We start from the raw sequence: 13,771 nt of genomic DNA, 5'->3' as shown, positions 1-13,771 counted from the left end.
AACAGCGCTGATGAGTGCGATGAAAGTGAAAAGTATAGTTGGGAGCCAGAAAACCAAAACAATCACATACAAGATGCAAAAAGACCTATTATCACCTGCAGAGCGGGTGATACTTTTCTGTGTTCAAGAATAAAACCTGTGCCTTGCTTATTAGCACTTCGACATCGTCTTTTAAAGAGCAGAGCAGCTTTGCTCTCCTGCAGTGTTTGAACTAGAAATCCTCCATGACGCTCTGTCTGTAGTCTTTACACTGTAAATGTGACATTAACTGTGTGTAGGATGTTTTTGTCGCATAGTTTTTAGTAGAGAACAATGTACATGACGTGACTTGAAACTTGTGGGGTTTCTTAAGATATTACAATAATCCAACAGCAATTTATATGTGTTTTTTTGTAGCTGCTCCGATAACAATCATGGCGATGTGCATCAGAATCTTAGCTTTATATCATCTGAACCGAATGCTGCATCACAATGCATTACGTAACTGTGCAGGGCTCAAATACATACTGTAACTGCTTGGCATTTATGATTTTTTAAACAGAATGAAACAGAAGCACACTGATTCATGCCACTTTTAGCAGAGTAAGGCAACATATATGTATGTTGTCTGTTTTTTTAATATTAAGAGACTTCTTTGAGAAGAAAAATCTAGTGTAAACTCTATTGAGCTGTTTTTCACAGTATTTACACTTTGATGATTGATTACTTAATATGTGATTTGGGAAAGCAGCTGCAGTAACGTTCCCACAGAGTTACCGTACAAAATGACAAACAACACCTATGGTTCAGCATCATCAAAAGACTGTGATCCTTCACACAATAGAGCTGATCAGTTGACAGGGTGTAACCAACCATGACAGTGTGCTTTCAGAGCCACTGGGGCGCTTCATTTAAGTTAACGTGCAATCAATGCCGATGGGAGCGAACAGCAGGTAAAAATGAATTCACTGACTGGCTGTTTGCAGAATCACAAGAAGGAAGAAGTTGCCACAAGATCACATTTTCAATCTCGCGATCACAGCTGAACTACTTTTGGGGCTACTTGAACAAAACATGTGAAAGTCATGTAGAGAAGGTGTGATTTTTACCATCTCATGTACCTGCAGCGCTAAGCGAATGTTCCCGGTGCACATGGGAAACTGGCGACAACCGAGTAACTCTCACTCCGTGGTTGCATGTTCTGTCTTTCATGCAGTCGCTGGCTTTATTCATGAACACGCTCTGACATGGGAAGAAGAGAGAGCAGCAGGGAGCAAACAGGAAAAGGCAAAGAGAGAATCAGAGAGACAGTGGGATTGATTCAGCTTCCCATATTTCAGAGGGCACTCGCGTTGCAGCTGTTGAGCGAGTGGAGCCATTGTCTGAGTTGTCATCGCCGCCGCGGTAGGGGGACTCAGCACCACATGGCAGCGTGGCACCGGGTGCTCCACACTGACAATGTGACAGCGGGAACCCTGGGTAATTAAAGCAACTCTCTGCTCTGTGCCCTCAGGGCAAGTCTGCATGGGATGTGGAGATCACACTCGCATTCGAGACTCACAGTAGCCACAGCAATTTTCCACCTTAACACAATCCTCATTCCTACTCTGTGGATTCATGGACAGCAGCATAGATGCATGATGTAAAGCATGAGAACGAGCTGTGTTCACTGCAGCTAAAAATAGGACTTTGACATGTGCATGACCTGTATTTTAAATATAGTGGGCAGGCATTTTCTTTTTAATTTAAACTGATTAAATTAGTTGAAAAAATATTTTACCGAAGTTCATTTAGCCGTCTGCCAAAGTCCATTATCCTGAAAATAACATAGAGCAGCTAGAAGTCCTGAGACAGGCAGACAACAAACCATCAGGGCCAGGCGGTCCAGTATGAGTAAGCATTCCCACTGATCTGATCTGCCCAGAGGCAATACACCATGCACGGAAGTTAAATGACTGTCTTCCAATTTGCTCTCATGAATATTAAGCAGTGCTGTGACAGTAGAAAGGGTTGGCTGTATGCAAGCGGCTGATCCACACCGACAGATCTGTCCTCTGATGTCTAGAAGGGGCGGGCAACGCTAAAACGAGGCCCCCACAGCAGATGAGCCTCCTCCTCCCCGGTCTATTTTCACGTCTTAAATGGGCCAGAGTGGCTGCCTGTCTCATCAAGGGGGAAGCCAGAGACCCTGGACTGTTTCTCACTTTAGTAAAACTGAGCGATAAAGACAGCGATGTCTAAATTATGCCGCTGCTGCAGATGATGAGTGCATGGGAGAGGATCTGATGAGGGATTACACGGTAGCAAACTATAGCAGCTCCCTCTACTGCTGATTATGAATAAAAACGTCCACCAGTACAAATCTAATATTGCTTTGTGATGTAAACAACGCAAGTGTAGGGAGACCCAGGTCTGTAATGAAGTCAATAAAACAAAGATTGCATTTAAAGTGTCGCATAGATTCACTGTGTGCTTACTATGAGTGTGAACGGAGAAAATGCTACTGATCTGCAGCAGTCTTCACAATTAAAAGGAACATATTACACATCGTTTTCAACACCTGCAATCTACCTATTAATTAAAAAAGAGAGCAGCCTCTCCTCAACCCAATTAACAAGAATGAATAACTATGTATTTTTAGAAAGCTAATGCTAATCATTCTGACAAACGGTACGAATATATTTATAAATATTTCTTTTATGGTTGATTTATTCTTGTGGCGGCGGTAACACGCAGACTGCCTAAAAGTCAAAGCTGTAGCTTTTGAATGCAGTCTGATGTATGTCTGCAGAGACACACAACCATAAAGAGTCACATTATAAAATCAAGATAGATAGATAGATACTTTATTTGTCCCTGCGGGGAAATTGGTTTGCAGCACAATCACAAGGCATTTCATCAAAACACAATCACAGAAGTCACCACGAGACATACTTGTACACATAATTCGCATTTTGCAACAAACAAACTGATTATGATATTAGGTTTGCTGTCAAATCAAAGTCTGAATTGTTTAATAACTTATTTTGAGTGTTTGAAATGTGGCTGTGTAAGTTAGAAAAACAAATGTCTCCACAAAATATGTCAGCGTCACGTACAGTGTATATACTGTATCTGCTTGTTCCAGCGCATCATTAAAGCCAGTATATCATGCTTTCATTGACACAAATCAAATGGAGATGTCTTGCATGATTTTTTTGCGCGTTTTGCTGCAGTATACCATGACAGATTTGTCATCTTTAGAAATGTTGGGACCTTTAATACAGTCTAAGAGGAGCTGGTTTGAACGATGCTTTGCAGCAAAGACCCATGGGTTAGACCGAAGGTAAGAGCGTAATGTGTTGGAATAATGGAGAAAATTAAAGGCGATACGGTAAAGTAATCAATTAAGAAATGTATTGCCATGTCATGGTTCCGCTAACAGAAAATCACAATAACACAGAATAATTGCACAGCTGAATTGGGATACAGCTGAACACATGTTAAAGATCTGCCTCTGATTGGATGGACTCCTCTACATGATTTAATAACAATCATTTATGCAGCAAAATTAAGCTTCAACAAACAATGTCGACCACCTGTTAATGAGTTACCGGTTTCTCAAACTATTCTCCAAGCCTGTACAAAAGTCTACGTCATTATGACATATGCTGTATTTTGGATGATGAGTATAGTTCAGGGCCGCTGCCCCGGTTTTCCAGTCAGCATCAGAGATGTCTATGCTTTAAGATTCTCTTTGTAATTAACTATTATACTTAAACATGTCTGATTGAGACTTGAGTGGATATAATCAAATCACCTCCAAACTAATCCAACGGTCAGCATACACGGCGTCGCTTGGTAACACAATTAAGCAGCAGCGCTGTCGTTGCACAGATGTCTGTTTGTCAGAGGCCTTTCCTCAGTTAAACCTGTAGACATGGCACATAGCGGACAACCAACCTCATTATGTCACCAGACATTAAGGTAAGGGGCCTTCAAAAGAGTTGCTGTTGATAGTGTCTTAACGTGACCGCTGTCCACCTGCATGCCAGCTAAGGTAACGGGATGTCCATGCAGGTTTCAGTGAACACAGGCTGCGACACGAGAGGCCGCTGAAGAGAATGACCTGACACTGACGGCCTTTGGCCCTGAAAGGATGTTATTTCACTTTGTGTTACCTGAATCTGCTATGACACACACTTCCTTTGGAAAATGGTGGCAAAAAGAACTTTTTTCGCTTAAGTCCTGCCTTTGTATTCTGAATTATTTGGGTGGTGACTCATCTCAATTGGTCACCGTGTGCTGGATTTTATCATTCCGCGTGCTTACAGGCCAAAGTCCACACCTCATTCCACCAAATGAAGATTCACCTCAATCTACGTATTTTAAAAGAAAAAAGTTAAATATAAAATAAAAAGTTGAATAAATCATTGCAGACTACAATAGTGTAGGACAGACCACAGACTTACTTTCTATGTTGTGGTAGCTATTAGCTTTGAGGGAAACATAATTGCACAGGATTATGTCCTGTGGCAACGTTTTTTCAAGTAAAGGAAGTGCTACGTTTGAATATTGAATGCAAAGTAGTCGGGGTGGATGATGGGTGTACAAAATGCAGGATTTTGACACCAAAGCCTGAAGTTTACATCCTTGGTGGCTCAGTTTAGGCAACAAAAGCACTCGGTTAAGGTAAGGGGTAGATTGTGGTTTGGGTTCACCGTAACAACCACAACTACGTTTTTTACTGCACGAGCAGATATCGTAGGACAAACTAATGAAATACGTTGTCAGTGAAAACATATTGAAATCATAGTTTAGGTGGCATTCGTTGTTGTAAATTAGTATATAGACGTAATTTTAGGAGACAGGCTTGCTCTTTAGTCCCAAATGTATTTTTCCTGTATCGCATTTTTGTTTTGGAAAAGCCATTGCTTTCAATTGTGCCACCAGTGCGAGTCCTCCTTTTATTCTAGCCGATTGCTGTTGGCTTTCTACCTTTTTTTCAGCACTTTTGAAGTTATTTTGAAAAAAAGCAATACAAATATGCTGCTCTCGCTACTAAGTGTCGTACAGGTAATAATATCATTAAAAGACCATGGCGGCCCTTTGAAGACATACCGCTATCCCTGTTTTGTCCAGGAGACGTCTGTGACCAGCAGCTGGTGGAGTGTGTTAATGTTGATGTCACAGCAGCTGGCTGCTCTCATCCTGTTAGCTCTGCCTGCCATTATCAGCTTCCCCCCCCCTTCCTCCTCGTCCTCCTTTAAAGCTGCTGCTACTGCTGCAACGTGCCACACTCATTTTAATACTCCAGACTCATTTGACCGTCTTTATGGACTTATCATATTAAACATTTATCGCAGCCATTTCCCTAAACCAAGCATGTTTATTCAACACTTAGGGGAGCACAGCACGGCTCCTTTCAGCAACCCCCCTCCCCTTCCCCGCCCCCGCCGCACACACACACACACACACACACACACACACACACACACACACACACAAACACTTATTTTCTCCTTTTCCTTGTTTCTCTCCTCCTCTCTCCCTCAGCTCCCCCCCAGCTCTCTTCATTATAACCCTCCTCTATATGTGCCACTGCCGGAATTAAAAAGTATTTTTGTGCAATTTCTTCCCTCTGCTCTCTGGTCATTCACTCCCCCGGAGGCTGGGACACCGGGGGACCCGTGTGGTGTGAAGCCAGGCAGTCGAGCAGACACAAATGTATTCTGAGCATTTAGAATTTCGGATGAATCGAGCTTTAATTTAATCATCTGATCAAACACTAATTAGCATAATCACTTGATGTGATGGACGGTCCAGATAGAGAGACCCAGAGCGACACATAATAGACCTCATCCTGGCAACAGTCTACGAGGACACTTAGCAACATGTAAACAGCTACATGCTTCTGGGGACAGGACTGCGTCCAAATGACCTTCCTCTGTACGAACAATGCGTCCAATTCTCTATTTCCTTCAACCGCGCAGCCAAAATGATCTATTCACTGCTAGGCGACCCAATAATCAAATGCACTGCTGCCAGGCCCTGTGCCCGCATATTTGATCTTGGACAAGATAGCTTACTGCAGTATCACACCGTGGTCTGAGCAGAGGAGGTCTGGGAATTCTAGGAATACCACAAAGCGCTAAGATTATTGACAATGCACTCAGTCTCACACGGGGCCGGGGGATCGATGAGTGGCTAGAAGGACATAAATCAGACTCCTGTGGCTCCACTCCATGTCACACCCTAACCCACCCAGATCCCCAATTAAATGCACTCACACAGGCACACACCCACACACAGGCAAGTAAGCATGCACACAAGAACACACACTCTGCAAACCCGGCACCTCCATACAAATATAGGTACTTGCACGTAAACACCCGCAACTGCACAATAAAGCACACACACATGCACACACTCACAAGCCTTACCTCAACTCCAACAAGATGACAGCGCTTCAAAAATGGCCGGCTAAAAATAACCACCACTAACTTGGTCTTAAATCTTAGCATCTGTGCTAGGTATAAAAATAAAGAGCAGTGTCGAGAAACCAAGCTGGACCCATTTGTCTTTCTGTCACTCTGTCTATCCGCCTTTGCCTCCATCCCTTAGCCTACTTTAATATTCAGACTCTGGCGCATCAGGAGCACGGTGAAATGTCTCCTGAAAATGTGGTCTTGAACAATCCAATTGAGAGGTGGATGTGAAATATACAGAAAAGATGCAATGGTTGGAAAAGTGCAGAGGGTGTTGTGTGTTGTTGTTTTTTCCTGCATACATCAGGGAAGTCCATGAGAAGTGAGAGTAAGAAAAAGAAAGAGACGGTAGACACGTTAGTGTGCTACGATATGTCAGGTACATGCATCATGTCCAGGCCAGAGTCGCAGGGATCAATTCAGCCTTGGGCCTCAGAGTGTGTCGAGTTCAAAGCCCGGCCCTGGTATGTGGAGGACTGGATTAAGAGGCAGTATTTATGAGGTCCAGCGTGAATGTTTGTCTTGGTGGGTGATGGATAGCAAACTCATCACACCTCCGCCACCTGTCCTCCACAATGAACAAAAGCTCTGGTGGGGAGCTCAGCACAAGGACTGCGGCTTTCGTGCGCAGTGTACAACACATGCAGGGTATTGTGTGCATGTACAAACTCTATTTGTTTAAGGTTAGGGAAAGCTTGTGGTTTTGGTTAAATCTTACTTTAATAAATAAGTAAACACGCCTTAAGTCACTATTGACTTTTCCCTAACCTTAACCACGTGATGTGATCATAATCACAATGTACTCACTGGATATTGTTGGAGAACAGTGAATGATTCCTCCTTCTTGCACATTAGTATTATATAAATGTAATTTCTAGGAGACAGGGACAGTATGAGGCAATAAGATAATATTAATGTTGCATACTTAAACCATTTTACTTATACAGCAGAGCAGATAAACAAAATAAAGTGAATATAAAACACAATGAAATCTTGGACATGTAAGGAAATCCATCACCACTGAGAAGAGAACAATACCACGAAAGAGCTCCTATATTCTGTGTATGTTGATGAGCGATGTACCCGCAGAGTATTGGCCCTCTTTGGAGCTTTGGTGTCTCATGTTGATTCGAAAAGTCACATATTGGTGACAAATTCAACCTAAGGGTAGGGAAACAGTATATATTTGAGATTTTGCCATATCATTTATACTCTGGTAGTTATCCTTTTAATATCTCTGGATGTGTCTCAGTGGAAGACTTGAAATCTATCATTGCAAAACACAGTATGTATTGATAACACGCGGAAGCTTTAGGATTCATGTATTCTCAATACAGACGTTACTTGGATGGCCACAATTTTGATATTGTTACAGTCAGAAGAAGTACTAATATGCTGCTATTATGAAGTGAATCAGCACCAGGCTTTACATCTTCACATGACAAGTCTTGACTGATGTGTCAAGGAAAAGGTTCGTAGACTAGTAAAGAGAAAGTCGTAGGTCAAGATCTCTCATGTCTGACGCAGGCGTTTTATAAACTTCTACATACAACTAAATCAAGACAGAAGCACTACCGCACAGGGGAGCAGAAGCACCGCTTCCTTGACTTAGTCAGTTCTAAACTGCCAAATAAAGCTTTTACGCCAGTTCCTCCGCTACAGTACCTGTGCAGTGCAGCACAGTAATATAACATGTCACTTTGACAGGTGCTGAGTGAATTAAAAACATCCTCTCTACTGAGAACCCTGTCTGAGAGGGAAACCCCCGCCAGATGTACTACAGCCTCACTTTGCACGCATGATCAAACACCTACATCTGGGTGCTGAGGGCTTCTCTGCTCTTCCCTGCAGATGCTAAATGATATCGTTAACATTTTAATGCAAGAGACATTTACACGCGGGCTCGCGCAATTACAACTCTGATTCAGTGGAAGCCAGACAGACACAGTGTGATCGGTAATTAGATTTTACATTGGGTGAAACGCAGCACACACACACACACACACACACACACACACACACACACACACACCAGTCGCCGAAGCTTGCTCCTAATTAGAGAGCTAGGCAGGCTCGAGGAGGTACGGTACAGTAGAGTAGCCCTCATTATACAGCTGGGATGTATGAACTAGGGGATATCTATTAAGATCACACATCAGGTTATCCATTACCCAACATGAGCAGCCCTTTCAACTGGAATCACACACTAACTTCTGAATGTAACCCAACAAACCCTCCGATAACTCACACAAGTGAGCAGGAGTTAAGTGGGTTTGTAAACTTAATTTAGCCCATTAGATATTCATATCAGAGTACGACTGCACGAGATGATCCATCACTTGACTGTGCGCTACGTGTTTTCGTGGGGTAATTTAATTTCATGAGCTGTGATAGCGCTTCGGCAACCAAACCCTAATTGGTAATTAGTAAACAGACTAATGCCTGGTCAGGTTTCACTCCATTGCCTTAGAGAGCCTGTGAGCGGCCACTGTGGCCGCTGGGAGGCCGCTGATCGTTGGACATCTTCACACAAGATTGAGAATCACCTCACAGCTCTCATCAGTGCACTGCCTTCATCACCTCGTGCTTCATGTGGATTTATTGCCATGCAAAAATCCGGTTCCCCTGTTCTAGTCGCAGCCAAGTTCAATCCATCTATCCACCCCGTTCCCTGTAGCGTTTTCATCCGGAGTTTCAGGTTGCTAATAATGTGGGGTCATGTAAAATTGGCAGGCTAACTTATGTTGGCAGCTATTTGCTGTACTGTAAGCTACACTGGGTGAGATGCTTCGGAAGAGCTTCCTTATTCCAAAGTGGATCTGCCTTTACCCGGAGAAATGTCACAGCTAATTGAGATCAAAATTTGATTGCGTGATCCCCCTGACCTCTGCGTAAATGTTCATTTATTGAAGACTTACGAGATAAGCCTTTTTAAGTCACGAGCATCAGGTTAAGCCGCGTGTATGTCTACAAATCACCGCAGTCTTCGTGGGGACTGTGCGAGAAGCCGCGTCTCATTATATCTTTGCAATGAGCGTTTGAATAGGCCGGTTTAGCTTGCTGTGGTTTTGCCCACGGGCAGCTTTCAGGGAGAGATACTTAATATGTTACCTCTCCTGTACTGATGACTGAATTCATAGATTCTACTTTGATGAGCACAGGAAATAGAAAATGCATGAATATGAGAAATAAATGAGCCTGTTTGCCGTTAAACATGTCAGATTTAACATTGTTATGACTCTTATCTAAGGACTGTGGTTGTATTTTTCTGCCTTTTGACGTAACTTGCGATGAAACTAATTAAGATTAAAAAATGTAAGAACATTGTGGAGGTGTGCATCTATTTTCTGTTCTTTTTTTCTTTAATCGGTTGCTGAGTTCATTGATCTGACGTAAATACAGTGAAATGACCACAAGGCAATGTGGAAAAGAACCCTGGTTGCCATTTGGCCACTTATCACCTGACACACTGATGTAACAGGATGTGATTAGCTGCTAATCAAGTACCTCTGGGTCAAGTCAGCTTGAGAAAAGAGCCAGACTCCAAAATCATACCATATATGCTGTATAGTCCACTATTTCCATTCTGCCATTTTGTAGTGGCGTCCGATTCGTCTTAGAAGCATTATTATACCAAACACAGTGGACAAAAATGATCCAACCAAAACGAGAACCATAGATTCTGAAGAGTGTTTCATCTTGATGTTTTGCCACCAGACAACAACACACCATATAGTTTTCTACCCACATATATATTCAAGTGAATGAGTGAACGTTTTCGGACGCAGCCCCTGACACCCTTTAAGGAGGTTACCATAGAGACAGGCCAGTGAGCATGTGATAGGCCAAACTCTGAAACAGCAAGAATTGTCTGGAATCCAATCGCTGCGCTGGTTTCTCTCCACAAGGTCACTCATTCATTCTGACAACGCCTGCTCAGCCGACGAACACCACATTTTCATGATAATCAACAAAACATCCAACGGCAGAGGACAAAGTCGTATGGCTGTGCCACTGTACGGGGATGGAGAAATCAAATCAAATGACAACGCAAACAGAAAGTGATAAAAGCTCCGGGATTGCAGCGCGAATGACAAACACGAAACGTGTAATGTCTGCACTCCACGCCGTCTTACTGCTTAATCCCTATCAGTTGTTTGCCACAGGCCTCCTCAATAATCCCTTATGCAATAAACGGACACAATCTTGCATGGCAGTTGATCTAATGTCAGAGTCAGATGATTATGATTAATGAGGATTCCTTATTGTTCCTTTATGAGTTTCAGCACAAGCTGGGCTGAGGGAGATACCATTTTATATGGAGTCGGTGTCAATAAACGCTACCGTGCGAGGGTTGCCTCGCCACTGAAAAAGCGACGACACAGAAACAAAAATCCATTTCGAAGCCTTATTCTATCATCCCAGCCAGAAGGGAAAATCCATTTTGGGGACACGCCATATCATATCACGGCGCCCCGATGTGGTTTATTGTATTCATACCTGTAAATCCCCAAATATTTGCGATGTGAATTCAGCTTTTCTTGACCCTTTAAATAAAATGCAACCAACCGCAGGCTTGATTTTGTTTGAATATGTGAACAATCCCCATCTTGTCACCCTGATGTGTTTTCTCAAAGACATGTTTCCATTTTCTTTCCTTCTCCCTCTCCTTCTTTCGACTCTCCCTTTTTTTTTCTTCCCCTGTTTTCGTACACACCCAGTCAGCCATAATCCCTCCCTGTAGAAGGGGCTCTGGCCAATAAGTGAATGCAATAAGCTGTATCAATTTTCTGCTATTGATTATAGATACACTATATGAGCACACAAATATGCGTGCACGGTGTCAGCCGCATGCATGTGTGCACTGGTGCACATGCACTCACGCAAATACACGTGTGTGCAAGAAAGCACAGACAAGACGCACAACCAAATCTGGGTGTTTGAATACAGTATTTAAATGGAGAATCCGACTTACGGATATTTGAATGGAAAACATTTTATACATTTTTTATGTGCGTTTGTGAACTACTTGTGAAAAAAAGTGACCTCTGTGGAATGTGTCTAATCAACATTACACTTTTTTATTTTCTTAATCACTAACGTGAACAATTAGTTCGAAACGTGCTAATTTTCTCCCTACAAACTAAATGTAGAAGTAAACGACATGAAGCTGTATTCAAATTAGTGACAAAATTGGACGCACAGATGTTGTGAACATTCTGACAGCCAGAAAAAAAATTGGACATTTTACATCAAATATGTTCAAAATGAAAATATGGATCACTGAATCTTTACTATGTATATAAATTTACCATTTCTATGCAACATATCAATTTAGGCCACTTTAAACTTGAAAAAAAATGCTCACTGTGGGGGAGGGGGAAGGGGTTAAACCAAATGTCCATTATATCAAATACGTCACTTATTACTAAGGGCCACAGTGGAGCAAGGTTGTGACAGAAGTAGAAGTATCACTAGGCGTCCGATAAAAACATTACATTCATTGGATGCAAATGAAAAAAGAATTAAAACTTGACCCCTAAAAATAATATCCAACAAACACAATCAAACTAATTAATTAAATACAGGTCCACACAAACAAAAATGTATCTGTTTTATTTCATCTGACTCAGGATGTATATCTAAAGGCCAGAGACGTGTCTAAAGGTTTGTAGGAGAGCTTGAATGGTTTAAAACGCAATTCATGCCTCGCCCGTCTCTCTCCCTCTCTATCAAGGGTGTCAGCCTTTTGACAACCATATAAAATCCATTTCATGTGGGTCACAGGTGACCTCCATCCTCCCTCTCCAGTCACTTAGCTGTCTACCGGTGATTTGCCTTCTGCAGTATGTAATGAGCGCTAATAAATAAATAAAAAGACGAGCGGGTGAAACTTACCATTCAAGATGCTCTGGAAGAAGATAAAAGCCAATATCCACATGCCCTGCTCCGTTCAAACCCCCCAAGCTATGCTTTCTCTTCTTCCTCCGACCGGTGCCTCCCTGGGTTTCTCTTCTGTGCGCTTGGGGTAAGGTTAAACATTTGCCACTGTCTTGATGCAAACCGGTCCAAGTATCTACTTTTAATATCTCCTTCCTACTTTTTCGTTACACACGTTTCGTTTTTTGTCTGAGCCCTCTCTTTGCGCTTGGAACATAAACGCGCCTCTGTGATTGTCTTGGGGAGAGAGAGAGAGCTGTGCTCAGACTCTCCTCCTCTGCTCCGCGTCTTGCTGCTTCTCCCTGTTATTCAGAAGGATGCTGAAGGGGTGAAGCCCAGGTGTGTGTGTGTGATGCTGAGTCAGAGCCGGGTACGAGCGGATTCTGAAACAAAAAATGAATGCAAAAAAAAAAAAAAAAAAAGACGCTAAACTAAATATTTTCTTAAAAAAAAGCTCAGTTTACCAAAATAAAAGACTGACTGACGGATCATCCTCGGGGAGGACAAAATTAAAATTTCACAAAATGAAAATAACTAAAAGAGCAAAGAAGCAAACAAAGGGGGAGAGGGTGGTAGAATAAGAATGAAAATCAGGTTTTTTCTGAGACTCCAAAGTCAGATCATCTTCATCGCCTCTGAGCGTCCAGCAAGAGGCGAGCAAGCGCATCTTCCCCGCTGCCGCTCTCTAATCGCACCACACTGACTCTCTGAGCATTGCACAGAATAACCCTCTCCCTGCCCCTGCAGACGCTTTAATTCCTCATTGCCTTAAAGGAGCAGAGGCGGTTACCGCTCGGTCCTGAGGGCAAGGTACTTCTGGAGGTGGGAGTGTGAGAGCACACAGTGAGAGGGGGCATTTGCATTAAGGAAATGAGCCGCACCTGACGCACCGAGGCACCTCGGATAACATTTTTACGCACGGAGATGCGCCGGCTCAAACAGAAAGCGCCGTGTGCCGGTGTGCAGGTGCACTCATACCGCACTATATATACCATATATACTATATATGCTTGAATTAAACCAATAGGTTATTTCTCCTATACGGATAAGAACAGAGGAGAGTTCCCTGTAGGAGTGGAAATCTAAGGACATCCAATGACGCATGTTTAGTGTCCATTTAAGTGCATAAATGAGGCTTTTTTGTTGAATTTCAATTACACTTTTAAATGTATTGAAGTGGTTTAACAATTGTGTGAATAGCAGATAGAAGGGAAAGGCAACATTTTGCCAGTGGTTGCAGAAAATACAGGGTTAAACTAAAGCATCCCCCACCCCAAACGCACATACACATACACACACACATACATACAGACTCCATACCGCCCCCCTCAACCCTGTAATCCACCACCACCACCACCCCTCCATTTTGATGCCTGCCTTGAAGT

The 13,771-nt window shown here is 42.7% G+C and overlaps 1 protein-coding gene across 2 annotated transcripts in view; it reads right to left on the bottom strand.

Moving 5' to 3' along the window:
* The window catches only part of dscamb (Down syndrome cell adhesion molecule b), a 110,390-nt gene extending 97,200 nt beyond the window's left edge, over nucleotides 1-13,190 (bottom strand). For both annotated transcript variants that reach the window (XM_031861009.1, XM_031861010.1), the window contains exon 1: nucleotides 12,345-13,190. In XM_031861009.1, coding sequence (XP_031716869.1) covers nucleotides 12,345-12,387 — 43 coding nt within the window. In that variant the 5' untranslated portion in view covers nucleotides 12,388-13,190. The remainder of the gene's footprint in view (nucleotides 1-12,344) is intronic.
* Between the last annotated feature and the right edge of the window lie 581 nt (nucleotides 13,191-13,771).

Source organism: Anarrhichthys ocellatus, unplaced genomic scaffold (genome assembly GCF_004355925.1).
Source record: "Anarrhichthys ocellatus isolate YVR2014 unplaced genomic scaffold, GSC_Weel_1.0 scaffold24, whole genome shotgun sequence".
Taxonomy (NCBI): Eukaryota; Metazoa; Chordata; class Actinopteri; order Perciformes; family Anarhichadidae; genus Anarrhichthys; species Anarrhichthys ocellatus.
The sequence above is the reverse complement of the archived record's forward strand: the minus strand, read 5'-3'. Positions and strand labels throughout refer to the sequence as shown.